Below are 27,291 nucleotides of genomic sequence, written 5' to 3'. Positions count from 1 at the left end.
ATTAATTTTTGTTATATTTTGTTTATATGGTAGAAAAATTGGTCTGGTATACCAGTTAACTCTTGCTTCATACAATGAACACTTTTCTATCTGCCTGTTTCAGGCAGGGTATATTATTTTTCCTCTCACTATTTAAAAGCCGGTAAACATAAGCAGATAAGTAAATGCTTCACATATACAAGCAACTATATGGGCTGGGGATTTAGCTCAGCGGCAAAGCGCCTGCCTGGCAAGCGCAAGGTCGTGAGTTCGGTTCCCGGTACCGGAGAAAAACAAAATAAATAAATAAATAAATAAATAAGCAACTATACATTGGAGAGATAGAGGGAGAATTCCTTGTAAAAAAAAAATGGCCAACGCTCTTCCTATCATATAGGAAAAGCATAATTTAATTTGCATCCGTTTCTGTCATAAACCAAACTTTCAAGATATAAGAGGAAATTACAGTTTCATGTCATGCTTCAAATTTGGAGGGTGGGGGAATTGAATTTGTTTCAATTATTTGAATTATGATGTGAGGGCTGGGCATACAGCTCAGCAGCACAAGTGCCTGCTTGGCAAGCACAAGGTCCTGAGTTCAATTCCCAGTACCAAAAAAAAAAAAAAGGATTATAACCAATAATCGAAGGAATTTTGAAGAAGACTTTCCTGAAACTTCTTATTGTTAATGAAGTATTCATAGCCAGGATCACAGAATGAGCTCTAACTAGGCAGGAAGTTGTGACTGTCTGTAACATACAGATAAATCCCACTTACAGGTCTGGCTTTTGATTATGTTGACCTTGAGCACTGTGTCTCTTCTGGTCCTCTGATCACGGCATCATTCGTGTTATTCCACAGCCCATTATCGCTCACCTTGGGGATTTCCCACAGTCCTCTACCACACATTCAGAGACACTACGTGTGGAAGGGCTCAGGGTCTCTGCCTCTCCTTCCAAATCTACAGGGTGACATACTGACTCAGGCCCCGAAAAATTAACTTTTTGCACTTAACTGAGACACCACCAATCAAACTAGTGATAGATTTTTCTATAACCTCAATCTTGCTTAAGCCACATATATTAAGTGAACTGTAATGCCAGGAGAATTCTTAAATGAAGTTTCATTTAATGCAAATAGTGACAATTCTAGTCAGGTCTAGAGGAGGATAGACACCCCATCAATTAATGCGTTGATTTACTAAGCAGGCCATTGGAAGGCTTTGTTTGCTTAGATGAATTACGCTTGGCCTTCAGCACAGTACAAACCCCCAAGTATCACGAGATCACAGAGAAACAGTGTGAAAACACCCTTATAATCACTTAATGAACTTATTTTTAGACTGTCCATAGATATAATTTGAAAAATTTGAATAAATTAAGAGTACATGGGGGGGCTGGGGATTTAGCTCAGCGGCAAAAGCACCTGGCAAGCGCAAGGTCATGAGTTCAATCCTGGTACCGAGGGGCGGGGGAAGGGAACCTTCCTTCTAGCAAGAAAGGGGATTTAAATAATTGGGGCTGGGGATTTACCTCAGCGGCAAAGCGCCTGCCTGGCAAGCGCAAGGTCGTGAGTTCAGTTCCTGGTACCGGAGAAAAACCAAAAAAAAAAAAAAAAAAAAAAAAAAAAAGAATGCATGGGATATATAGCTTATCTTGAGAAAGAAAGATGACAAAAGTGGTACTCTGTATTGAAACAAAAGTTAACCAAGTTGGAAGTGAAAGAATGATAAACTCCACTCTTTACCAAGGAGTTTAGACATAGAGGATGTCTAATTTGATGAAATTGAAAATATTTCAAGTTATACAAAATTATTTAGTTTAAGGAATTCAAAACTGAAATATTATGTTGAAGTCCTATCTAGTTTTCCACAAAAGAAATTGTCAGTTATTCACCTGATCAATTCAAGAAGCAATCACTTTCCCAGGAAGAAAAAAGAGCAGATTTATGCTAATTATGACAGCGAGTTAGTGACCAGTTTTCTATATATGCATTTTCCTAGTATTAAGAAAAGTAATTAGCCATTGCAATATCTCCAGTAATTCCAATTGTTTTAAAAGAAATAGGTCTTCCTTTCTTCCACAGTGTACATCCTTAAAAAATATGATCCAAATGTGTTGATATTCATGTTCATTTGAGGGCACTACAATACAGATAGCTTAAATTATCAAACAGTGCTACATATTTTGATATTCACATATGTATGTGTGCATGTGTATGTGTTCACATAGGAGATTCTCTTTTTATGTTCTTCTACATTCATATTTTTAAACGACTTTCACATTGTTGTATTCCTTATGAACTCAGACTTTATATTTTTGGGACCTTTAATAAAAACACTGAGACTCAGATGGCGAATATTTTCTTTATTAAAGTTTAATATTCTCTTATGGTCAGTTTCCTCCTGACTTTGTTAAAGGAATGCGCTTTTTATTATTTCCTTTAAAATCTTTAAACATCAAACGCCTGCGGTCTGTGTGTCCGAAATGCACCCCGTCAGATCTTACCCTTGTGGTGTAGGCTGCCTCCGCATCATCTTCCAGCACCCTGGAAAGCCCAAAGTCAGACACTTTGCACACGAGGTTGCTGTTGATCAAGATGTTCCTGGCCGCGAGGTCTCGGTGCACATAGCCCATGTCTGAAAGGTACTTCATTCCTGCCGCGATGCCCCTCAGCATGCCCACGAGCTGAATCACCGTGAACTGCCCGTCGTTCTTCTGTGAAGACAAGGAGAAGTACTAGTCTAGCACCAGGAAGCACCAGAGGAAACACAAAAGGATTTTCCTTCAACTTCCAAATACACATTATCATCCATCAAAACCCACATGCAGTGTCTAAGTGAAAGCAAATAGACATTAGAAAACTATACAATTAGCCTATAATCTTCTGTTCAAAGCAGATAAAGGCTTTGAGAGTCCTTGTTAAACCTCCTATTTGGTTGCCTTTATTTATTTACTTCTTTGCACGGTAAATCCTTTATTCTCAGTCACTGGAGGGGTCTGCTCATTACGCCAGCCCCGCCTTAGTCAATGCTGAATATACCTGGAGGTGACTTAAAAGAAACTAGCTGGACACACATGAGGAGGTAATGCATAATGTGTCCGGAGATAAGGGAGTATCTACAGCAGCAGATGGAGAAAGGATGGCTCAGCACTATCCAGGAGGCTATTAGCAATCTAGGAGATGGTGGTTTCTGTCAAAGGCGTTAGATTTAGTGGAGTCACATGGATTCGTGATGTTTAACTGATGGCTACTGGGAAATAAAGGAATGATGTGACTCCTGGAGACTGAAGAACTTGAAAACGTGAATCAGTCTGGTGGAGTGTGGAGACTGGAAGGGAAATTGAGCTTATCTAGGAACGCTCACATTTATTGCACGGCCCCTTCCTAATCAGCAGCAATAAGTATGATACAGACGTCACAAGCTGCCATCCACTCTAGGTTTAATCAGATATACACATGTGCTACATTCTCTCAAAGAAGCGATTTACTAAAAGTATAGCTGCCCATACTTGAAACCCGAGGATGTGCACATAAAAAAAAACAAAGACTCTTTTCCCGAAACTCAGATTTGAAGATTCTGGCTGTCGTCTCCTGCTGTATGACAGCTGTGATTGCCACGGGAGGGTCTCGTCCTCGTGTCCATTATGAGCACGAGCAGATGCCCCTGCCTTCCTTAAGGACTTGTGAGGACACAGCTTTCCTTTCTCTGCTTGATATTATGCACTTTAAGGACATTGTTACTATAAAGTTTCTCTTTTCCCTTCCTCCACTTTCCTTTCCTTCTCTTCCTTCTTCCTTCCCTCCCTCCCTCCCTTCCTTTCTTCATTCCTACTTTCTTTTATTTGTTTTTCAAACTAGTATACCTAAATAAAAACACTGGACAGGGACATATAATTTGGATTTTTTAAAATTTTCTGAACAGACACTACACACCACAGTTAATTTTGGAATACAATTTTTTGAATCCGTAGTTCTACCTATCTTATTTAAAAATATGGCTTTAAAGTTGATCGAATTTAAGCTCAATGTTATGGCCAGTACATACATAGCGCTGTGAAAAACTAAGGCATTTTCAATTCTCACCTTTAAAAATGTATCTAAAGAGCCGTTCTCCATGTACTCCGTCACTATCATCACTGGTTTACCTGCAAAGAACACAGAGCTATAAAATATGATCGGAGAGTACTGCTCTTTGTATTCGCATTTTACATACAATAAGTCTAGCTGAAGTTTTTATTAGTATCCAAATTTGCAAATTTACATATTATATTTATAAATATATATTTACACATACATTCCCATGTTTTTAAAATGTCCTCCAGCAGCAAGCAAATTTCTGCACATGACGATAGCTGACTCAATGAATTGGTCCAATGAGAAAAACTGTTACAAGGTTAGTACCAGATAGACAAAATAAACAGATATAAATGAACACACACGATTGCCAGTAGAAAATGCTACCTAAGTGGAAAAAGAGTTTAAAGACAAATTCTGTTGTAACGGAGGCAATGATATAATGTATCAAATAATATCCAGCAAAGCACCTGGAACATACTCATCTGTCAGACGAATAAAACTCTACTCTAACTGTCCTGTTTATGACCCCTTGAATTTATGTTTTACTTTCCTACCTAAGTGCGAATATTCTCATAACTCGTTAAAACCACCTATATCATACTCGTTTTTTCATCGTTCACCGTACTGTTCTTGTTCCCCTTTCAAAGTGAAAATTTGCCCTAGAAATCATTATTGGGATGGAAGAGGTTCTCCTCCCCTCCTGTTCAGTGCGGAAGAGGAGCCCAGAGGTTAGCGGGGCAGACTTGGGCTGTGCCGCATGGTGTTCAACATCAGAATAATCGCCTGTGGTGATAACTGATTTTAGGTCTTGGTTTGATTGGGTCATGAAATACCCAGAACACTGGAAAAGTAATATATCGGCTGTGTTTATGACAGCGATTGCAGAGATTAGTGCATGAGTCTAATCTGTGGGGAAAATCAGCGCACACTGCGGGCTGTGTACCCAATTAGCCAGCGGCCCAGAGAGAATACCACATAAAAGGAGCACTGTTTTTTCTTTTGCTTTTTTTCTGTCAAGAATTGGCATAGATCTTTTCTCTGATACCTTGGTAATGAGAACTCTGGGATCAGCAGCCTTTGAACCCCAGGATGGCCGCTCCTCCCATGGGGTTTCCAGGCTTTTGGCCTTGAACCGACAGTGACACCACCCGCCTTCCTGGTTCTGAGGCCTTCTGACTGGACCAAGCAGGTTCCCAGGAACTCAGTGCCCTCAGCTCATAGGCGGCTTTTCTGGGGACTGCTCAAAAGCCACAGTCAGCTGAGCCAATGCCCTCACAGATTTCCTGTCCCATATCTATGCGCATGCCATCCATATATAAACACTGTGAGTGTCCAAATCTTGCATAAGAAGCTGTTCCTTTTGTTTCTGTGGAGATCCTGACTGCGAGACTCACCATGTGATCTTGGGCAAGTCATTTATTTCCGTGGCCTCAGTTTTCTCATCTGTAAATTGTGTATAATAACAGCTCATACACAAAGGATTGCTGTGAGTATCCACAAAGCCGTAAAGTTACCCAAGACAAGCAAGTAGCTGCTTCCATGCAGAATTTGCTGCATGAGGTAGTTCTTATTTTACAAATTGATCAACTTTGTCCTGGGGTTTAATGTCCTTGTTAGATATAGATTAACTACAAGAATAAGTAATTTCTTACCCCCTATAAAATTGGGACACTCTGTACATAGTATGTTTACAATAGTAGATGAGAAATACATGACCAAAACTCCTTGCTATATGCTCTATGCTATATGAGCAGGTATCTAAAACATGGTTTCTAGTTTTGTTTGTTTGTTTGTTTGGTTGGTTGGTTTTTCTCCAGTACCGGGAACCGAACTCACGACCTTGTGCTTGCCAGGCAGGCGCATGGTTTCTAGTTTTAGTATTCCGTATAAATCCTGTTACCTTTTAATATACGCCACTTAATTCTGTAACGAAAAGATACTGTATAAAACGCAAGCATTAATTTAAGCTATTTTGGTGCAAGAAAAAGTTCTCTGACAACTTTACCAACATATAAGTTGTCTATTATTTAACTTTTAATACTGTGATAGGAAACAAATCCTACACATCCATAAAATGCATTGTAATGAACTTAACGACATTCTCTGGATGGGTATCTGTGCTTCCTGGATAACTGACGCAGGATGTGGAATTAGAGCTTGAATATTTATACGTACCATGAGGTGTCCAAGAGCAGACACAAAGAAAGTGCCAAGTATATATGACATAAGCAGGGAGAAAAAGTTTTTCAATTGCAAGATCACTAAGAATACTAAGATTAAAGACTCTAACTTCACACAGATAATTATCTTTTAAAATAGTTTAAAAATAATATTATTTTAATGGAATATTTCAGAGGCAGACACATTTCCTTTGTCTTTTCTGAAGTTAATGAAAGTTACACAGAGCTCTCCAGGAGTAACTCAGTGGACCCATCTGTAGATGGGCATGCCAGGTGACCTCACACACAGAGCTTGACAGGTAGCTGCCCAGTGCTCTGGACTTGGGGAGGGAGGGACACCCCGTGCCCAACAGGAAGAGCATCTCACCACGGAGGAACTCATGGAGCTCAAATATGTTCAGAGCCTCAGAATTTTTTCCCTTTTAAATCAAGATATAACAGAAAATGACGCAAGGTGAAGATTTTTCTTTGAGACTGGTCTCAAGATGCAGTCCAGGCTGGCCTGGAACTTGCCACAGTCCTCCTGCCTCATCCTCCCAAGAGCTAAGATGACGGGTGTGCACCGCTGCACCCAGCATGGATTAGTTTGGTGATATTTTAGAGGACAGTTTCTGCGCTGGGGCATTTTGGTCCTATTATTATCTTAGATCCTATTTCAGATTTGTAGGTTTATCTAATGTCCTTCACTCCTAAGAATCAAAAATGAACACACACCTCCCGAGGGTGACGGACAAACGTTCGGACCCAAGTCACTCATGCTGGGGCCACGACGCTGAGCTGTCCCGTGCCCCAGGCTGTGGAGGCTGTCCTGCCTCTGTCTCCTCTCTGAGAGGCGTGGCACCCAGGGGGAGGCGGAGCTCTCACCAAGTGCGGGACCTCCGACACAACCACCAAACTGAACAGAAGCATTTCAATAAACACACAGCTGACAGACATAAAACATACACCCACTGCACCTCAATGCTGACCTACCCAGAAGGCCACACTGTTCCCAGGACCCCAGCCCCCACTCCAGTGTGGTTATTTCACTCTCACCCTCCCTATCTTTTCACAGAAAGCCACCGACTGGTTGCCACATTAAAAAGGATTGAAAAATGGAATTCATCTGACTGCCCTCCGTGGTGCCCCTCAGTTCTTACTCTATGAGCATATGCTTTGCTCATGGAAGTACGACAGTGATCTGTTTATCATGTCCTACTTTACAGCGTGTCCCTGTATTGCAGGCTTTTCCTACACACCTACTCACAGTGCTTCCAGTTTGTTCTCTGTTGTCCTAGAATGTCTGCTGCCTACCGTCTCATATTTGAGACTCCTCTTACAGTTATTGGTCGGTAGTAAACACAGTGGCTCCTCAGAATGCCTGGAGGATTGGCTTCAGGACTCCAACTGACCCCCAAATCTTCAGATACTCAGTCCCCTTTGTAAAATTGCATCATGTCTACATAATGCCCAGGGACATCCATCCTCCCGCATGGTTTGCGGCACATCTACATTGCTTAAAATAGCTGATGTGCAAACTCTCTGTAAATAGTGTGTCTATGGTACTGTTTAGGGAATAACTGATAGGGAGGAAAGCCCGCACATGTTCACTCTAAAAGTGACTTTTCCTCAGATATTTTTGATCTGAATTTGGTTGAATCATTGGCAGTAAAACTTACAGAGAGCAACCATACTTACCGTGCTCACCTCAGGACTAAAGGGCAGGATTTTGAAAGAATTCCTATGTGAAAGTCTGCCTCATTTAGATAAGTTTGTTTATCAAATCAAACCTCAAATTCATGGCATTCAGAAGACAGAATCTATATGCTAAAGAGAATGTACTGATTGGAAAACTTGGTATCACTGAATAATTCACATTCGGAAAGAAACAATGATTACTTTTTAAGGAGATAGTCACCTGGTATTCATTCTGTGTGATTTTTTTTTAAGTAACATCACCTACTCTAAAAAGTCAGATTAATTATCTATGGGAGTGTAGATTGTAATGTCAAAAACCAAAATGTTAGTTGGGAAATATGATAGGAACATAAAAACCTTTCTTACTTTAGCTGATGAGGGAAAAATAAATAAAACAAACATTTGCAAACAAGTAGGATCTTTTTTTAGTTGACAACAATAAGACACTTCAGAACCTATTCCATTATTTCTCATGCTTGAGTCATTTTAATGCTAATTACATTTAGTTTGGCTTATGTTTTGTCTCAGTTCCTGCTAGCCTGCAAGAATGACATTGGCAATAATTAATGTAGCTTACTCCAACCCTAGTAAATTCAATAAAACTGTATAAATCACTTTCCATTATCCAGCTTGAAGTACAGACAAAGACTGGATCTGCCAATAATTTTGAAAGTGTGTTATCAAAAATCCATATAAAAGAGCTCATAGAGCATGTCAAAACATGATTTTAATCACAGAGTAGTTTTTATATTACTTTGTATTATTTACAGAGAAGCCAGAATCTGTGAAGCAGAAACACATTATTTGTGGAATTCACCTTTTATTACTGATAAATGTACAAGAGCTCCAGTTTAGTGATTTATTGAATGCTTGCATTTCTAAGGCACTATAGTTAATTTAATTACTATAACATAACAATGTACACTTTTCAGAAAAAGAAAGTAGGGCTAGAAAGTTTTAATATTGCTCTGGTTATAAAATAAGATGCAGAAAATGCAAAACTGAGAATAAAAATGCTATTCTTTCACTCACACTATGATGTCCATTTTCAAAATAATTTTCATGTTTTGTTTTAAAACATCACAAATTTTCCCTTTTCCATTAAAATAGATTTAGTAATGACCATGTCATACCAAATTATTAACCACTGATGACAAATATAGTAGGAGTTCAGCTCATTCTATTCTTACATATGGTCTTCACAAGTTACTATGAAATGACTCCAAACACGTAATTATGAAGTGGTTTTAGATTTCACTATAAGGAGTGTCTGTTTAACTGTCTGGAACAGTTAAACCTATGGAAGCAGAGAGAACAAAAGTAGTTAAGGACGGAGGGAACAAGAAAATGCTGGTTACTGTTCAATGAACGTAAAGATGAAGACATGCAAGATGAAAAATTTATAGAGATGTCTTACAACTTTGTGCTAGGAAGTTTGCAATACTTCATTTTATACTTTTTTAAAAATGTTAAGAGGATAGACCTGTTGGTATGTGTTTTCTTACACCAATCTTAAAAAATGAATTTATTGTCTTCCTGTGTAAATTTTTGGTGCTAACAAACCCCTGGAAGAGGAGGCTATATGCTCCCCCGGTGATGCAATCCTTTTTATAGGGTATCTTAAGGATACCTGAGGCAAACTTGAGAATCATTGATCTAGTGCTTGCTTCTCAGAGTAGGACCCTGACAAACGCAGAGGCAGGGGCTTGTTAGAAATGTAAAATCTCTTTCCCAGTTGGATCGACTGCAACAGATTCTGCAGTTCAGCAATACCCCCAAAGGCATATTCAGTTTTGAGAAACATTAGACAAGGCCACATCAGAAGAGTTGCAGTCAAATTTAGACTTATTTTATTTGCATTTATACTATCTGATTTTCCAAAACCATTAGTTCACCAGTAAACACATGATACCACTTAGGGCCCTCAAGGAGCATTTCATTTAGAAGCATCATAACTCACTGAAAAACAATGTACTCAATTCTCAAACCAAAGCTAATGAGTAGTATGTGGCTTCAATTCACACGATCTTGTGAAAAGATACTAGGGTAATGTTCTCCCCGTGAATTCTTCTTTTTTTTTCTTAAAATTCCATGGATTTATGGAATAAAGTTTTAAAATTTAAAATAGAGACTATGTTATTCTAGCTCCTTTAAATATTTTCATAACTGCAATTTAGCTGTTCACTCATTTAATTTCATTCATGTCTTTTAAAAAAGTAGCTAATGTTGTAGACATAAAGGGGCCCATACGCTTTCATTGGTTTCAGGGAGTGTATTTTGTTAGAAGTGTGTGTAAATATAACCAGGACAAAATGCACAGTGTTACAAAGTGCAGAGACATGCTGCTGCCATCGTTAATATTGCCTTTGGTTGAAAATTCATTCTCTGAACAAACATGTAAGGTCTCAAGATAGGCTGGGCCCTGATCTAGAAATAATCAATTGAACAAAACAAGTTCTTTTGCTCCTTGAAGTCTGCACTTGGAAGCTTGTATTGCAATACAGACCTGGAAGGCTTTCTGTTACTCAATGAGTCCACGTTATGGAAACTCTCTACCATAAGATTCTCAAGCTTGAAGAAAAAATAAAGGTGAACGGCACTGTGTCATGAGGAAGGTTCCATGCAAGTACACCTGATGGTGAAGTGCCAAGTGGGAGGATGTGCTAGAGCTGAGTAAAGTACCTCAGAAGGACAGCACAAGAACCAAGCAGGGCTTCTGAAAGGAAATAATGAGGTGTGAAGATGTGTCCAAATTACAGGACATCAGCTGAAAAACCAAAGGATATGTACGTGGGTCAGGGTTTTTTGTTTTTGTTTTTGCTTGTTATTAATGAAACATGACAGGTAAGCATTGTGTAAAATTTAAAGGAAGGCAGTGTGCATGGTGTAGACTAAACTGGGAAAGTGCACAATGGGAGACTCATTTAAAGACTGCTAGAATAGTACTAGCTAAAATACAGTAAGATCCTGTAAAAAGAAAATAACCATGGAAGATAATAAAATAATATATTTGAAAGATAACTATAAATGCATGGTAAGTCAAACTTTTTTGGATATAGAAGTAATCAATTTTCATTAAATGTGTAATTGCCTTGGACACAGAAAAAGAGACTCCTCTAATTTATTTAAATGTATTGAGTTTACAAGAGAAATAATCTCATTTGTACATGACCTAAATTAAGAAATAAAGGCATGAATAATTATAAGACTCAGCAGAAACATTTCTTTAGTCAGTACGGGTAATTTTCCACTGATGGGAAAAGAAATTTTAAAGAACTAAGTATGTTGCAATGGGAAAATTATTAACTTTTTCTCCTTTTATTTTTTTTTCTGAATCTCATTAAATAGTAAAAATTTGGCACTCTGTACATTTCACTGAAGTGTCTCACACTGCAAATGAGTCAATTAAGCCAGGACCTGTGGGTTTTTTACATTATTTGTCAAGAAGCTTCTCTAGAAAATATCTGTGTATCTATTTATGATACAGCCTCTCTCACAAGTCACAGAAGGAATCTTCACGGGGGCACAAGCGTCTGGCATGGAAGGCAGTTACAGGAAAGACCAAGGTGGCATCTGAGTGACACCGCCCATAGGGCGCTACTTCAGACCCTCCAACTCAGGTTCAATCAGAAAAATCACAAGATTCGGTGGCACTTAGGTCTCATTATCTGTGTGCTGCAGGTTGAGAATAATTGCTGAATAAATTAGCATCAGATCAGAGAGCATGAAATTAAGGACACAAATAAAGTAAGTTGCGACATGGTAAATTTAAACTAAGTTGAAGGTTTCCTAAGTTGAACATCAAGAGATATATTTAAAAAGGGGTGGTATGGTACCAATTCACGCATGCAAAAAAGTTAAAAATGCAGACATGTTTTAGATATAAACATTTTGCTCTCCTTATATATGTAACTTTATGGTGGGTAGCAACATCAAACAGAATACTTGAATAGAATATTGGAAAATGAAAATATCTTTCTAAGGACAGTAGCATTTTAGAGTAGAATTCACAGATTCTACATATGACCATTTTTTATACTACCTTCTGGGGGCTGGGGATTTAGCTCAGCAGCACAGCGCCTGCCTGGCAAGCACGAGGTCATGAGTTCGATTCCTGGTACTGGAAAAAAAAAAACCAAAAATAAAAGAAAAAAAATAACACTACCTTCTGAAAACAAAAGATTTCAAATACTTCATATGAGAAGTTTTCTTGGTTTAGCTTGGTCAGTATTCAAAATATAAAACAAAACTTGTAAGAAATCAAGAGTTTATAAATGTAAACATGTATTAGTTCTATATTTGGATATTGTTTACTGTTATGTGATACATTCACTGAAATCAATTAAAATATACACTTATTCACTAATACAATTATCTGCAATTTTGTTCACATACATTTACACACAGATCTGAATTTAAGTTCTAGGAGTATTTTTTAAGGTAGATATTTTCTTCTCTTTTCTGTTTGATACTGATGCTCAAGATTTGTAACATAAGCTATCCATGGATTGGCACAGATTTTGATACAACATATTTACATAAATATTTAGGACATTATCTAGATCTTCAAAGGATGCACACTGTTTAGCTAGGAAGCTGAAAAATGTATGCAAATTATTATAAAATTAAGACGTTTGATTTGAATAAGAACTTTTAACCCAAAGAAAGAACATGATAGGCTTGCAAAAATTCTTATACAGGGCAGGCAGAGCACTCAGGAATGAATGATTTCTTCCAGGCAAAGTGATTGGCAAGTGCCTCATGGGATGGATAGAATGTGAAAGGATTCTAAAGGAACTAACAAGGGCTGGGGATTTAGCTCAGCGGCACAGCGCCTGCCTGGCAAGCACAAGGTTGTCAGTTTGATTCCTGGTACTGGAAGGAAAAAAAAAAAAAACTAAAGGAACTAACAAGACAAGGTAGTGAATATGAAAGTGTAAATTTCAGAGAAAGAGGCAACACAGGCATGCAAACCATAAGGTGCATTAACAAAGTTAAAAATAATACAGATCCAGAGGAGATCTTAGCATATGATGAGAGTTAATCTGAAATATAACTATATAATTGTCACTACATACTCTGTTCCATTCTCATTGTAAATTTTACGTATATTAATTCATATTTTCTCTACAATAACAAAATGATGAGAAAATTAAAATTCAGGATGTTTAAGTTTTGCCAAATCACATAGGCGTTTAGAGCAGAACCAAAATTAAAGTGGAATCACTAGATCATAGTCCCTGTTCTTAATCAGTACATAACACGGGCTTCTGTGATAGTAACAGTGAACTGAGACAGCTGAGAATATCACATCTTAACTCATTCCAGAAGGTAGACCAGCTGCCTACAGAGCATACATTTACTCTGGGTAATGGGAAGGCACGGTGAGAGTTTATTTTTAGGAAGTTAAATTTAGCAGCCACGTAAAGGAAGTAATGAAGACATATAGTTTACCAAAACTTTGCTTACATTTATTACTAGTATTATCACTAAGAACTATATTTTTTTCTTACTTGATAAGATTCTTACATAGGAAATAAATGTACTGGGTCTTTTTATCTCATTTATTTATTTTTTATTTATTTGTTTGTTTGTTTGTTTTCTGAGACGGGATCTCACTGTTTCCTAGGCTGGCCTCAAGCGCCTGCGCTGGCCTCCCACGCCGGTGAGCACGTGGTAGCGCGCTGCTGCCCCAGCCGTCAGTGCCTGTGACTACCCACTGGTCGGTCCCTCTGAAGTGCTTCTATGGAAACAACGCAGCCAAACCTGAATCCACATTTATTTTACTGTACCTGGGACTGTATTTTTCACATCATATCTTATTTGAACACTACCACACATTTATCACAGGATATAAATGTTATACAATATTTTTTGTTTCTTTCAAAAATATTTTTTATTTTTTTCTGCCAGCCTCTTTCTCATCCGTTTTCCCCCCTTTGTTTAGCAAGTTGTTATTTTTTTCCTACTAACTTGTCAGAATGCACTTTTCACTCCAGCAGTGTCCTCGATGGGCTGTCGTGGTGGTAGAAGATGGGCATGTATCCAACTCGAGAAGGGAACACTGCTAGGTTTTGAGGTTATTAAAGGTTATTTTGTTCCTTTACTACACCAGGCTGGGAGCATCTTAACTGGAGATGTGTGGGTCCTTGAAGTATAGAAAACAGCATCTCTCATTAATACAGCCTGATTCAAAATGTCAATCAGTCACTCAGAATACTTTGTACTGTGGTGAACTCCTAGGATGTGAGAGGACTCTGCATTCCTATCTGTAACCCACTGCAGATGAATCAAGCATTGGGAACCCTGGGCCAGGGATATAGCTCAGCAGCCCAGCGCTTGCCTGGCAAGCACAAGGTCCTGAGTTCGATTCCTGGTACCAAAAGAAAAAAAAAAAGAGTTGAGAATCCTTATAGACCAGGCAAGTATTGTGTTATGTTTCTTTTCTCCCTCTTTACTGCAAAAAGTTCTTGTTGTGTTCTGTATTTAAAAGTCAAATGGAATAAATGTACATTAAACATATTCAGATCAGAGTAAGAGCATCATTGAATACATGTGGCATGTACACATACTTTGACAAGTATGTTTCAAAATGCAATTCATAGAAACTGGAGGCTGAACAAACGCTTGGAATCAAGTTTAGGGAAGTTATGTTGAAAGTAAAGAAATAAGGAACAAAAACACATAAGTGAAAAAGAACAGGTGACCTAAAAGGAAATTCTTTATTATGTGACTGGGAAACAATTAGAAATGTTTTATTGGAAGGAATACTACACAGATAATTTTACAAGGTATGAACAAAAATTTAAAAGAGATGTGTAATTTTAGATATCTCTGAGCGAAAACTAGACTTGACTTAAAACAACAGCAACAACAAAATTAAGCCTCAAGCATCTCTGCCAGGCTTCTGAGGCAGATGCTGTCTCTAGAGCCATTAGCATATTTTAACTAAAAATGAATAAAATAAGTACATCTGGCTACAGAATTGCTTAAAAGGTGGCACGGCATCTGTGGTTACAGAAATCCTATTAAATTTGAAGTCATTATTTTATTAGTATAAGAAGTGGAAAAGCCAGTAGAAAAAAAATGTTGATACTTTTATTGCATTTTTTAAATCTCTATACATTTTCTCGGACATTGAACTCATGGTAAGATCCAATAATGAAATACAAATAAAAATGAAAATTAAGTTGAAAAATTAATAATAATCCCGACAGATACTTACTTTTGGTCACGACACCTTCTAAGTGGATGATGTTAGGATGATCGAACTGGCCCATGATACTTGCTTCTCCCAGGAAATCTCTGCGCTGCTTTTCAGTATAGCCTACTTTAAGGGTTTTGATAGCCACAGGTAATTCTCGTTTTCCGGGAAGTTTCAAACGTCCACTACAAACTTCACCAAATTCACCTTGCAAGAAAGATAGGGGAAAGAGGCATACACTTACTGGAAATTCTTTTTTTTTTTTTTTTTTTTTTTTCCGGTACCAGGGATCGAACTCACGACCTCGCGCTTGCCAGGCAGGCGTTTATGCCACTGAGCTATATCCCCAGCCCCACTTACTGGAAATTCTTATTCTACTACTATTCTAATGGACTCTTAGAGTATTAAAGCTTAGACCAAAAAACAAAGGTAAAAAGGGAAGTCCAAACTTCATTAACAATCTGAACAGCAACATATCCAGAAGGTTGTGGTAAAATGTGATCACTCTGAAAGTGAGTCAACTACGAAATAGTAAAAACATTTGGCATTAATGCAGGATGCAGACACATTAGATTCTGTAATACTAACATGAGTTCAGGGTTAAACACATAGGTCTACCTGCTCCAATAACTCTTTCAATGGTGATACATGAGGCTTCTATCTCCTTGGCAAATTCATGGACAGCTTGGTTGGGATCTTCATAAGTATGTGGATCAATATAGGTTCTTACTCCAGGCAGTTTAACTATAAGAATAAGTGGACATCAAAATTCAAATTTTGATGGATGAGCAAAATTATAAACTTTATTCACATGCTAGTCTGGTTTAAATCTCTAATTCTTAGAAAAAGCTGAGCTGCAAGGACAGGCTGTCTCCTGAGTTATGAGAACCATTTGCACAATTATAGCACTTCTACAATTTAAAACACCTGGATGATTGCCACACACAAGAAATGCATATTTGATGATGTCAGAGTAAATATATCTCTTAATGATAATATTCACAAGGTTGGTCCCTGAGAGACTTGGAGAACATTTTACTTCTTAAGTTGGACAATGAAATGCCGGTGGTTTATTTGCTGGTGTGCCAGCAATACAGATTATTGATGTCAATTTTTAACAAGGAATTTAAAATATTAGTGGTACAGTGTAATTAGACTGGTTAGAAGTCAAAAGAACAAGAGAGTTCTATTTCTCACTCTGCCTCCTTCACTGTATGACTTTCTAGGAGACTTTGATGTTCCCTGAGCCTCAGTTTATCACTTTGAAGACTGCCAATATCGCTGGGATAGTGCTTTTTGATAATAAGCCATATTAATGTGAGGACAATGAAACGGGATCAATGCTTTTTGGCATATTATGGTCATGGCAGGGGGACAAAAACAAGAGAAATTCATTTATTTGGCAAACCCACTTACTTTGTACTCTATGAGAAAATGAACATACTAAAGTACCATAATTAGAACTCATTTAAACCAATTTTAAGCTCATTATTAAAACCTGTGTTTATGCATGTCTTAAAAATGCAGTCCTTTTCAAGTCACCCCAATAAAGGCTGCTGCCACAGTACTCTTTGAAGGTAATTCCCATTATAAAGCAAGAAGAAACAGAAATTTTACTCCTTTAACCTGGTAGTGTTATTTAATGAAAGATTTCTACTTGCGGTGTTGCTAGGAATTAAATGAGCATGGAAATTTGATTTGGAATATAATAGCTTTTGTATTGAGGAAAGGTTTTTATTTTAATGATTATAATGAAAATACTTTTAAAGAGTTGAATGAGACATGCAGCTTTAGCCGTAGCCAATCAGCACTGCCTACACCCACAGGCTTTATAAGAAGGTGTTCACACTGGGTCTGGGGATTTAGCTCAGCGGCAAAAGCGCCTGCCTGGCAAGCGCAAGGTCGTGAGTTCGGTTCCCGGTACCAGAGAAAAACCAAAAACTAAAAAAAAAAAAAAAACCAAGGTATTCACAGACACTTGCTTTTGTAACATAATATTTCTGTCTGTTATTACAAATCCTCGACCCTGAAAACAAATAACAGTAATATATTTGTCAGTTATTGTAAATACTCTAGCCTGAAAACAACAATAAAGTCCCCTCTTTTTGTTTCTTTTTTTTGTACAGTGTGCTTACTGTGCCCATTATGAAAATGCATCTTTTCCTCTTCTGGATCCTGCTTTGCTTTGCTGTAGCCACAGCGCCTGGAACAAAGTAAGCTACAATCAGCCACTTCTGAAAGTGGTGACTCAGTCACACCAAGCCCAGAAGCGGAAACACAAATGAAGTCACCACAACGCTGAACTGATTTTCCTACTGGTAATAAGAAATACCACTGATCCTCCTTCTGAATTGAAGCTATTTTCCCAGCCATTAATCCTCACAGCAAATCCTCTTGCCTAGATTGCACCGAGTCAGAAGCCTTCAAAGCTACTTTTAAAGTTCTCTTCCGCAAAGGAAATACACAGATATTTTTCTGATTCCTTTCTCTCTTATCACCTCACCCGCAAGCCAGAGGCCACAGCCTCTTTTAGGATGAGCTCCCTGGCTTGTGCCTCTGGTCTCATGGTCTCTGACTTTTGCACAGAACATTTCTGCAGCTTGGAGTCTTTGGTGTTCATGCCAGTCTACACAGATCTCTGTGGAATTCACCACGGCTGGCACCACTTCTATACTGCTCCAAAATTCCTGTTTCCTTCTTTACCCACTAACTGGCAAGTCTTTGCAAGCTGCTTTCCCTCCTGACAAAATCTGTCTTTCTAAGGATCACAGATAGCAGCTCAACTTCTAATCTGATGACTCTTACTTTCTATTCATTCTTGATGAGTTAAAATCTTTACTTATTGTTCTGATGCACATCCAAAGATCTGCACACATTCCTTGGATTCCCTCTGCTTAGTCCATCCACTTCCATTAATTTATCAAATAACTTTCACCGTCTAGTTTTGATTCCTTTGAAAACTATATTTATTTCTGATACATTTTTAAGAGCTATTCCATTGGCACTTCAAAGTCAATGGACCTGTGAAAGAAATTAGTGTATTTTTCCTTCTTTCCACCATGTTCTCTCTTCTGCTTTTTCTGGTTATGAACACCACCATGGCCTTGAGGCCCAACCATTATTAATCTTTTATGCTTCTCAACAAATTAGTCACCAGAGTCCAAGCATTATGCGGTATAAACATTACAGTGCAGCTCTTCTTTTTCATTAACTCCACTCCTTCCTCAGTTAAGGCCTAGTTATTTTTCATGTGGATTACTACAACTGCCTTCAGAATGGTAATCCTCCCCCCATCCTGTAGTTCCTTTCCCCAGCTTTGCTCATGGCTCTAGACAAGTCACTTCTACAAGATGATTTCCTATTGGATTAGCTTCCTATTATAAAACCTTCAGTATGATAAGGCAGCAAAACTTCCTAATTATACCTCTAACACATTTCCTGCACCATCTCCTTCAGGCATACTACATTTTTTTCTAAAATTACCAAGACTTTTTTTTACATGATTTCATACATTTGTACGTATTAGTTCTTTATCCAAGAATGTTTTTCCTAACAAACTCCAATTACCAAAGTTCAGTCCAATTTTTGCCTTCTCTTATTCCTCTTGATATTCCAGCTTAATAGAAAATTTCTCCTCTGAACACGGTAGCTTTCTTTACTTCTCTTATGGTATAATTTCCACTTTATAATGCAGTACAGTCATTTGAGTGGTTTTAAACTCACCACATGGTATTATTAGCTTCCAGAATATCCATAACCAGTACTCATCTACAAACCCTAGCAGTGAGTTAGCGCTTATTTCAAAGTTGGCATTAAAAAATATTGTCACATTGATGAATGAATAAATGAATGAGCGAATGGTGCTTTGATCGTGTCTACACAATGACGGGTCTGGTACAGGACTATGCTGATGAATACTGAATTGATGTACATGACTCACCATGTAACATTCAACAACTGGCAAAAATGAAAATATTTGTTTTCAGTGAAACTGGAAGGAAGTGATTTTACTATTCATAAGATCCCACCACAAAATTGAGTTCATTACAGATAAAATTTTTATTTATGACTGCATTAAGCAAAAACAGCCAAATGGCAGACTGACAAAGTATTTTCATAACAAAATTGATTGAAAGCAACTGTACAATGTAAATGAAGCACCCAGTAGATGTTTACCAACAGATAATTTCTCGGTTATATATTCTGGGATATTTAAAATGTTAGCATAATTTGATATAAAAATAAAATGTACTTTATATTATGTCATTTTCTAGTGTGTACTTATTTATATATTACCACATTAACAAACTGACCTTAGGACACTATTTCAAAATCAAAATTATTTTGATCATGTTGAGGAATTTGCAATTTATGGGTTCAGCTACTAAATATTTGAGTAAACATAATAATATACTTAATACATAGAATGCTATTTAGAGAGGAAAGATGCACAGCAAGAACCTGATGAGTTTTTATTTTATTTTATTCCTAGTTCTGTATTTAGATGCATGTTATCATTCACAATTCCTTAAGACACCTTAATTCACCTCTTCACAGTGAAATGCACAGAAAAAGGAATTTATGATATTTTCCTGAAATTGTACTTGATCTCTTCAGCTAAGATTTAAAATATTTTAATACATTGTTTATAATTTTGCTACACATTATTTTTTCAGTCTTTAAAGCGTGTTCCTCTAGCAAGAAGTTGTTGGTATTTCTTTTTAACAGTTTTCTACACACAAATGTGGGAAATTATCCTCAGGTTTATGTTATGTAAATAATACTGACAAAAGACTTTGTTAGTAGAATTCTAAAGGAACCTAAGAGGTATATGAATTCTTGCAGCTTAAATTAATAAACAAACATTCATGATACCATTAACTTTCTCAATGTCAAAAGAAATAAATGACAATATTTAAAAATGGTATCCTGCAATAGCCACTGTCATTAAATAAGCCCCTTAGATATTTAAATTTCATGCAAATTCCTCATGTGAAAATGGAAATAAAACTGAATCTCATCAAAAAACTGATTTGGGAATGCCTTGCTGAGGAGCAGTACATGTTGGATTATCTAGGGTGAGAATCCACATGACAATAGAACAGTTATTTTTCACCATGGGCAGCTCTGGAGCTCTGTAACATGTATGGCCACATGTCACAATTACATATAATATTAAGTTCTGGACCCCCAAAGCATCATTAAAACACACCTCAATGAGACACAGCAAGAGAAAGTGCAGCTGGCAGAGCTTAGCACCCAAGCTGCGGATCAGCCTCCTTAACAGTGCATTGGAAAGAAGCACACTCATTCACTCTCATCTGTACCTGCACCAGATGCACAATTTTAATCCATCAAACAGTCAGTAAATACGTCAGTTCTACATAAATGATGTCTCCCGCTTTCTGGAAATATTTTTTTTCTGAATAGAAAAGAAACAGTTTCCTCATTTTGTTTCATGCTGCAATTCCAGTAAACTTTGATATTATTGTACTAACACTACACACAGAATTTGTTTCAGGAGGGATCATCTCATCATGCATACTCTTGTTCTTCTAGAAAAAATGTGTTTTTATTTCTTGTAATAGAAATGGACATGATAAAGTATATAAAAGCATAACTCATCTTCGTTAATATTTATTTATTAAAAAGGCCTAAAGAAATTCTTGTTACATAAATATAGCAATGACCCTACTGGTAAGTAACAAATAAATACATTTTCTCTATACCTATCCTAAGGCAGTGGGTAAATCATTCCTGATAATACTAATGCTATTTTAAAACCTTGGCCCCAGACACCACATCTAAATGTGAAGATCTGAAATCTCCATAATGCATGAAATAATAAACAATATTCTTTATGTATAGATGGAGGTGCCGGTGAATAACTGAATTCTGCTTATAAATTGAGGGTTTGATAATAAATTTAGATTGTGAACGTCAATCGCTTCAGAGCACAAGCATTGTGTAGTAGTAATAATTTACCACATGGCTCCAAAGTAGCCTATGAGCACTGTTTTCCATTGGTTTAGGCTTCAGAAATAAATATTGAATGAGGCTTTGCTTCTTTATTTCATTTTGGACTATGTAAGGTCCAAAGGTTAGGGTTTTGTTTCTTTATTTCATTTTGGACTATGTAAGGGGGGGCAGGATACATGTACATACACTAATATTTGAAAGAATTCATGATCTATTTCACAGAGAAATTTTATTTGTAATTTCCAAAAATTATGATAAATTTTACTATGTGCATTAAAATGAAGTATAATTCATCTTAGGTCAATATTTTAAATTTTTTAAAATAAAGTTAATTTATTTCAAAATTGAATGATTTTCTACATAGACTAGATAAATGAATGAAATAAACACTATTAAAGATCTCCAGTTTTTAAATACTGAAATCCTTTTTTCTTCCCCTCTGAGAAGTAGTAAAAGATATGAAAGCACCAGAAAGTATAAAAATTAATAACATTTCTTAAAGCAGACCTGTTTATAATCTCCTGTAATCTGAGATCCTACAACTATTAAAGAAAGGGGTACTGGATCAGTTCATATATGTAACATACCAAGCCTTCAATTGAATTTAATATACTCTACATTTACTTTAACCATCACTCACATTATGTGCCACTAAGTATTTTAAATGAGATACTAGAATTATGAAAAAGGATGGTGTTCTGTAGAAGCTATTTACATTAAAATAATTCATTTCTTGTTTATAAAATATATCTTTACAGAAGTGAAACAATGATTTGATTCTGAAACCAGTTGTAACGGCACAAAGGGAAAGGCCATTTTTGCCTGATGAAGATATCGCTGCTAAAAATGTGGGCGATCTCCAAACCTAGGCCTCTGAGTTTCCTTTAGAAATAGCTTCTGTCACTCAGATTTCAGTCACAGCAGAAATATCTGAAAAACTAACATTATGTCTATGGATGTCATAACAAAGCAGTTAGTCACAGCAATGCAGAACAATTTGAGATCAAGGAAAAAAGATGGTAACGTAATTACAAATTTAATTTTATAAATGGTACATCACACCATGGGAAAATGATGGAGTGTGGTTTTTTTTCTTGGGAAATAATGACAGTAAAATCCAGAAGCTCAGCACCTTGCAGAAGCTTGGACATAGCAGGACCACAGATGGAGTCAAAGGTGTTAAAATCTCACGTCCACAAACTGTATTTCCCCAAAGTAACTCAGGGTATTTCTAACAGCCACTGGGTGGCAGTGAGCTTTTGTAATGAGTATGCGTCATAGGATATTAAGGTCAGAACTAATCACACATACATTCATGAGTGAACTTCACGAAATAAACAAGCGTACAAGATTGAAAATGTTTACAAATCTCTGCTCTGTAATTAATTGCAAATATGTCTGCTCATAAGTGATGATGATGATAATGTTCTTTGAAAATTATTTGCATAGTAATTGACAGGTATGATCAAGCATACAAATTAGGCGACAAGATTTCAGATTTCCCAGTTCATCCATAAATCTTCCCACGAGGACTCAGCGTTTTATTGAGTACCTAAGAGAATTTGTAGCTAAATAATCTCTATGCACATACACACACACACACACACACACACTCTCTCTCTCTCTCTCTCTCTCTCTCTCTTTCTCTCTCTCTCATTCACTCACAGGTACACATGCTCAAAACCAAACACACATTTCTTGCACAATTCCTAACATTATTTGAGGAAAGATTTTAGGAAAAAAAATCTATTTTTGGTTTTTTTGTGTATTCCTTGCAAAGAAAGTACTTTCCCAGTTTCCTTCTTTCCAATTAAAGAGTAGGAAAAGATAGTATTTTAAAAATTAAATATTTCAACTTAGTTATAGGGCATCTTTTGTTAAGACTTTTTAAGTCTTGTGCTTATAAATCTTCACACTCCCACTTAAATTTCTGTGGAACTTACTTCAAGGTAGGCTTAGGTTTCAATCTCCATTTTTAACAGATGTAAATTTGGCCTATTCCACCTCAGTGATAATTTATGTCATATAACAACTATACTTAAGACTGAAGTAGAATAATCATATTTTAGTTTGTCATAGTTGATACTTTAGGAATGTCTAGATTTCAGTTTTTATTTGGCTTGTCACTGAAGGTCCATGCGTATAAAAATTTCCTTTGTAAGTTAAATAACCTGGAACAAATCTTCATTTCCTAGTAACTTCAAGATTGTGCAAGTACAAACTTTCAAGAGGCTGAGAGAAACATCTCTGAATCCCATCCATCTGTGCAATCTACGAAGACCTCCAGCATCCGTCCAGCACACCCCACGTGTGCACGTGGTGTCCGGTCATCCACACAACCGGTGTTTAAAGCAACCAAAATTAATTTATAACCATATAACACAAGTAGCAATTTAAAATGCCACCATAGACCCTTATTATTCTCTAAAATGCACTTTAAGTGATCTTTTCTGGGCAAGATTTGACTAAAATTGAAACTCAGACTGGTTCTTCAGGGATTTAGGCTCTTTAATCTACAAAGCAATCACTTGGAGTTTCACTTTTTACAAAGTAGCTCGCTATTGTGTAGAAGTCTCTCTAAATCTGTATAGAGAGTTCTCTTATCCTATATTCCAGCCCTTGATATCACAGTTACAACCCAGATGTATATTTAAAATTTGTATTTATAAATAATTAATGTTATCCCATTTAGAAACTGATTATACAGATGTAATTTTTATATCAGTGGTATCAAAATAGGAATATCACTTCAGATATCTGAAATAATTGAAACTTAATACAATGATGTAAACCATTTAAAATTACATGTGGTTTTATTCATCAATGCCACATGTATCCACAATGATTATGACAGTAGGAGATCCCAGTTGTACATTATGGTCATTGTGCATGGATCTGGGAGACATAAAAGGTGACTTTACTTGGACAGAAGCAGCATTTTACTTCAATGTGTGATATGGATTTTGCTGAATGGAACAACAAAAACAGTGACATGTTCAATGTGGAACAGATGCTGTAGTCTTACACCTTCCTCCCTGAATCAGAACCACGTGAAAGCCTCAGAACGTAAGTACGAACGCTTGACACAGGGAGGATGTGCTACGCGTAACATCTTACTTTCAGTAATCTCTCTGCAATCACTTGTCGGCATTAACCTTCAGGAATCATTTTCATTTCTCACTGTGAGAGTGTAACGGGTGCACTGAGTGTCAGAATGTACACACATGGAGAAAGGAAAGATGCTGGCGGTCATACAGAGCGGTGGACGTCACAGAGGCGTGAAAGCGGGAGGAAACACTAACCATATTAGGCTTGGATGGGCAACAGCGCACAGGGAAGAAGCCCTCCCACAGCCACATTCGCAGCAACTGAAAAGCAAACAAGAGAGCCCAAGATAAGAAGAGATCCCACTCCCTCAGAGACAGCATAAAGACACTCTGGATTTCACTCAGGGTCTGCTCTGCCTTTCAAAAGCAAAATGCCGCAATTCACACAGCAAATTCTTTCACAATGCCTTTTCACTTAAGTATTCTATGGGTTTAAGAAGGATAGAGCTATACCAGATAGTGCTTTCTACTTTACTTAAAATTAGGGTTCAGTTGGAAGTAGGAGGGGATACATTTGAATTGTATACAAATAACACAGACACACAAATAAAGAAGTATGCCCATCTAAATATTTTCCTCAGAAATTCCCTCAAATTTATATTTGCAAGACATTCTAAACAGCCCTCTAAAGACAGAGTTTGCAGAACTCTGCAAGTTTACAATGAGAAGGTCTTATTTATGATCCACTCTTTTTGTATGTCCATAGTATTACTTAGAGTCTATTACATTTTTGTGTTTACATGATGTCTCCAACCACTTAGGGAAGGTCACCAAGTTATATTTATAATTCCAGATTTTAAAAATACACCTCCAAATATTTTCAGAGCTTTAGCTATATAGAAAAAGCAATTATAACACATGTACTTTTCTGGATATGCCAATACTGAGGATTCATTTTAATTTTCTACATATTCTTAGTAAAAAGTCTGGATAAAACAGAATAATTTGTTAAATAAAATGCATTCTTGATTGAAACCACATCGTCTGATGGCAGAATACAGCATAGAAACAGTTCAATGAATTACTTTCTCTTATTTTTTATGAATAGTATATCCACATAAAGTGATTTCAAAAAAATTCTCTTGTGACATCATACACTAGCAAATGTAGTTTTTGCACGAAAATCTGTCTATTTTGACCTTATTTGAAATACAAATACTCTAAGGAGAAAATAAAATATAAATATCCAAAAAATTTTCAAAATCTACTGAAAACAGGTGTTTCCAAATCTAATTCCCCTAGGTCTTCTTCAAAGGAAAAATATACCTTTTTTAAGCATTAGCCCATGGGCTCGATCCAGTTCACCACATGTTTTGGTCTCACCAGAACATGTCTATCTCGCACTAATTACTTGTTTATGAATGTTTTATTGACGTTGCTATGGTATGGTGGAGTAGTTGTGATAGAAAAGTGGAAATCTTAGGGTATCTGAGGAGCTGATTGTCAATAATGGAGTCCTAATAAGCAGGATTGATACTGTGGATTCATTTTCGGGGTTTTTTTGTTTGTTTTTTTTTTTTTTTTTTTTTTTTGTTGTTGTTTGTTTTTTTTCCGGTACCGGGAATTGAACTCACAACCTTGCGCTTGCCAGGCAGGCACTGTGCCACTGAGCTAAATCCCCAGCCCTGTGGATTCATTTTCAATTTGATTGTTTACGATACTTTTGACTCTTTTAAAGAACATGACAAATGATTATTTTCACTGTAGATGTAATGAAAGTCAGATTTTACTTTATCAAAATACTCTAAAAGGAGGCAAAACATCTATAAAATATTTGGAGAGATCATAAAATTTCTGAATATTTATTTCATTAATATCTTTTTTTTTTATTTCATTAATATCTTAAAAAGTGCCGACATCTTTAAAAAGTTAACACTCACACTGCTGCTCTCCAGCCCTCGGACAAGAGGTAAGCAAATTGTGCCTCCTGAGCCCATCCAGCTCACCACTAGATTGGTAAACACAATTCTACTGGAACACGGCAACACTTACTACTTGTTTAGAGCTTACTGCTCTTACGATAGAGCTGAGTAGGTGCTACACGTACACTGTGGTCTAAAAAGTTAAAACATTTACTGTTTGGCCCTTTAAATAAGGGCTGTCCTCCTTTCTTAGACTACTGATTTATTGAGATGAAGATGATTCCTTGATCTTTTTTCATGCTTTGCACATAATGAATGACAGTGTTTCACTATACTATAATTTGTATCAGCAAAACAATTACCTCCGTTTGCCGATATCTACTAATACAGAGGAATTTTGTGTGTGTGTGTGTGTTAATTATAGGAGTGCTGATCAATAAATGATAAATATTACTTGTTGACGGGTGTCTCCAGTTGTATTTTAATGAAAAAAAATGATGAGGTGATCGTATCATAAAGTACAAATATCCCACTGCATGAAACTTTATAACTTATGTAGAATTTTGCTTAAGAAAACAACAATTGTACCATGATCGCATGCTATGTAACAGGATATATTTCATACTTAATCAGCGTTCTAATATTCAAGAAGACACTAATGATTCTAAACGTGTGTGGCACACACACGTACTCACACATATAAAATACACACACTCACATGCAATTCACTGTCTACAAATTTTAGCCCTGAAGAATCTAAATCTTCTTACCTATTATAATTCTACATTATTATTTCAATAAAACTTAAAGAAAAATGCAATTCTATGTAAAAAACAAATACGTACAGCTTTATTTTTTCTGCATTACTATTTCAGATACTGCACTGATGTGTATTCCTTAACTTTTTAAAATGTGCCCGAAAGTAACTTAGCTAACACCTCTGTCTCCAAGTTAGTACGTATAACATAGTGATAACAGTAGATCTTATTCTCATAGGTTTTTCTGAAAATAGACAAAGAAACTGTGTATTTACCTTTGACCACTCTCTAACACATCATACACTTTGAAAAAAGCAGGAACTGTCACTTTTAGTAATATGATAATCAATGTGGTAGAATAGGCTCTCATTATTTCAGAGGAATGGATTTCTCATGATCCATATGACATTACTATGATAAATACCCCATTTCTAATATACAAAGTACCTAATTTCATGCAGATCA

General features: G+C 36.6%; 1 protein-coding gene across 2 annotated transcripts in view; it reads right to left on the bottom strand.

Annotated features, from left to right (window-relative positions):
- Window positions 1–27,291, bottom strand: part of Epha5 (EPH receptor A5) — a 315,936-nt gene that overhangs the window by 28,209 nt on the left and 260,436 nt on the right. For both annotated transcript variants that reach the window (XM_005392842.2, XM_013518577.1), the window contains 6 exons: window positions 24,402–24,467; window positions 17,256–17,323; window positions 15,739–15,864; window positions 15,142–15,327; window positions 4,066–4,127; window positions 2,487–2,696 (listed from right to left, as the gene is read on the bottom strand). In XM_005392842.2, coding sequence (XP_005392899.1) covers window positions 2,487–2,696; window positions 4,066–4,127; window positions 15,142–15,327; window positions 15,739–15,864; window positions 17,256–17,323; window positions 24,402–24,467 — 718 coding nt within the window. The remainder of the gene's footprint in view (window positions 1–2,486; window positions 2,697–4,065; window positions 4,128–15,141; window positions 15,328–15,738; window positions 15,865–17,255; window positions 17,324–24,401; window positions 24,468–27,291) is intronic.

The sequence above is a fragment of the Chinchilla lanigera genome, unplaced genomic scaffold (assembly GCF_000276665.1).
Source record: "Chinchilla lanigera isolate Chin_1 unplaced genomic scaffold, ChiLan1.0 scaffold00046, whole genome shotgun sequence".
NCBI lineage: Eukaryota > Metazoa > Chordata > Mammalia > Rodentia > Chinchillidae > Chinchilla > Chinchilla lanigera.
This window is presented reverse-complemented; position numbering and strand designations above follow the sequence as displayed.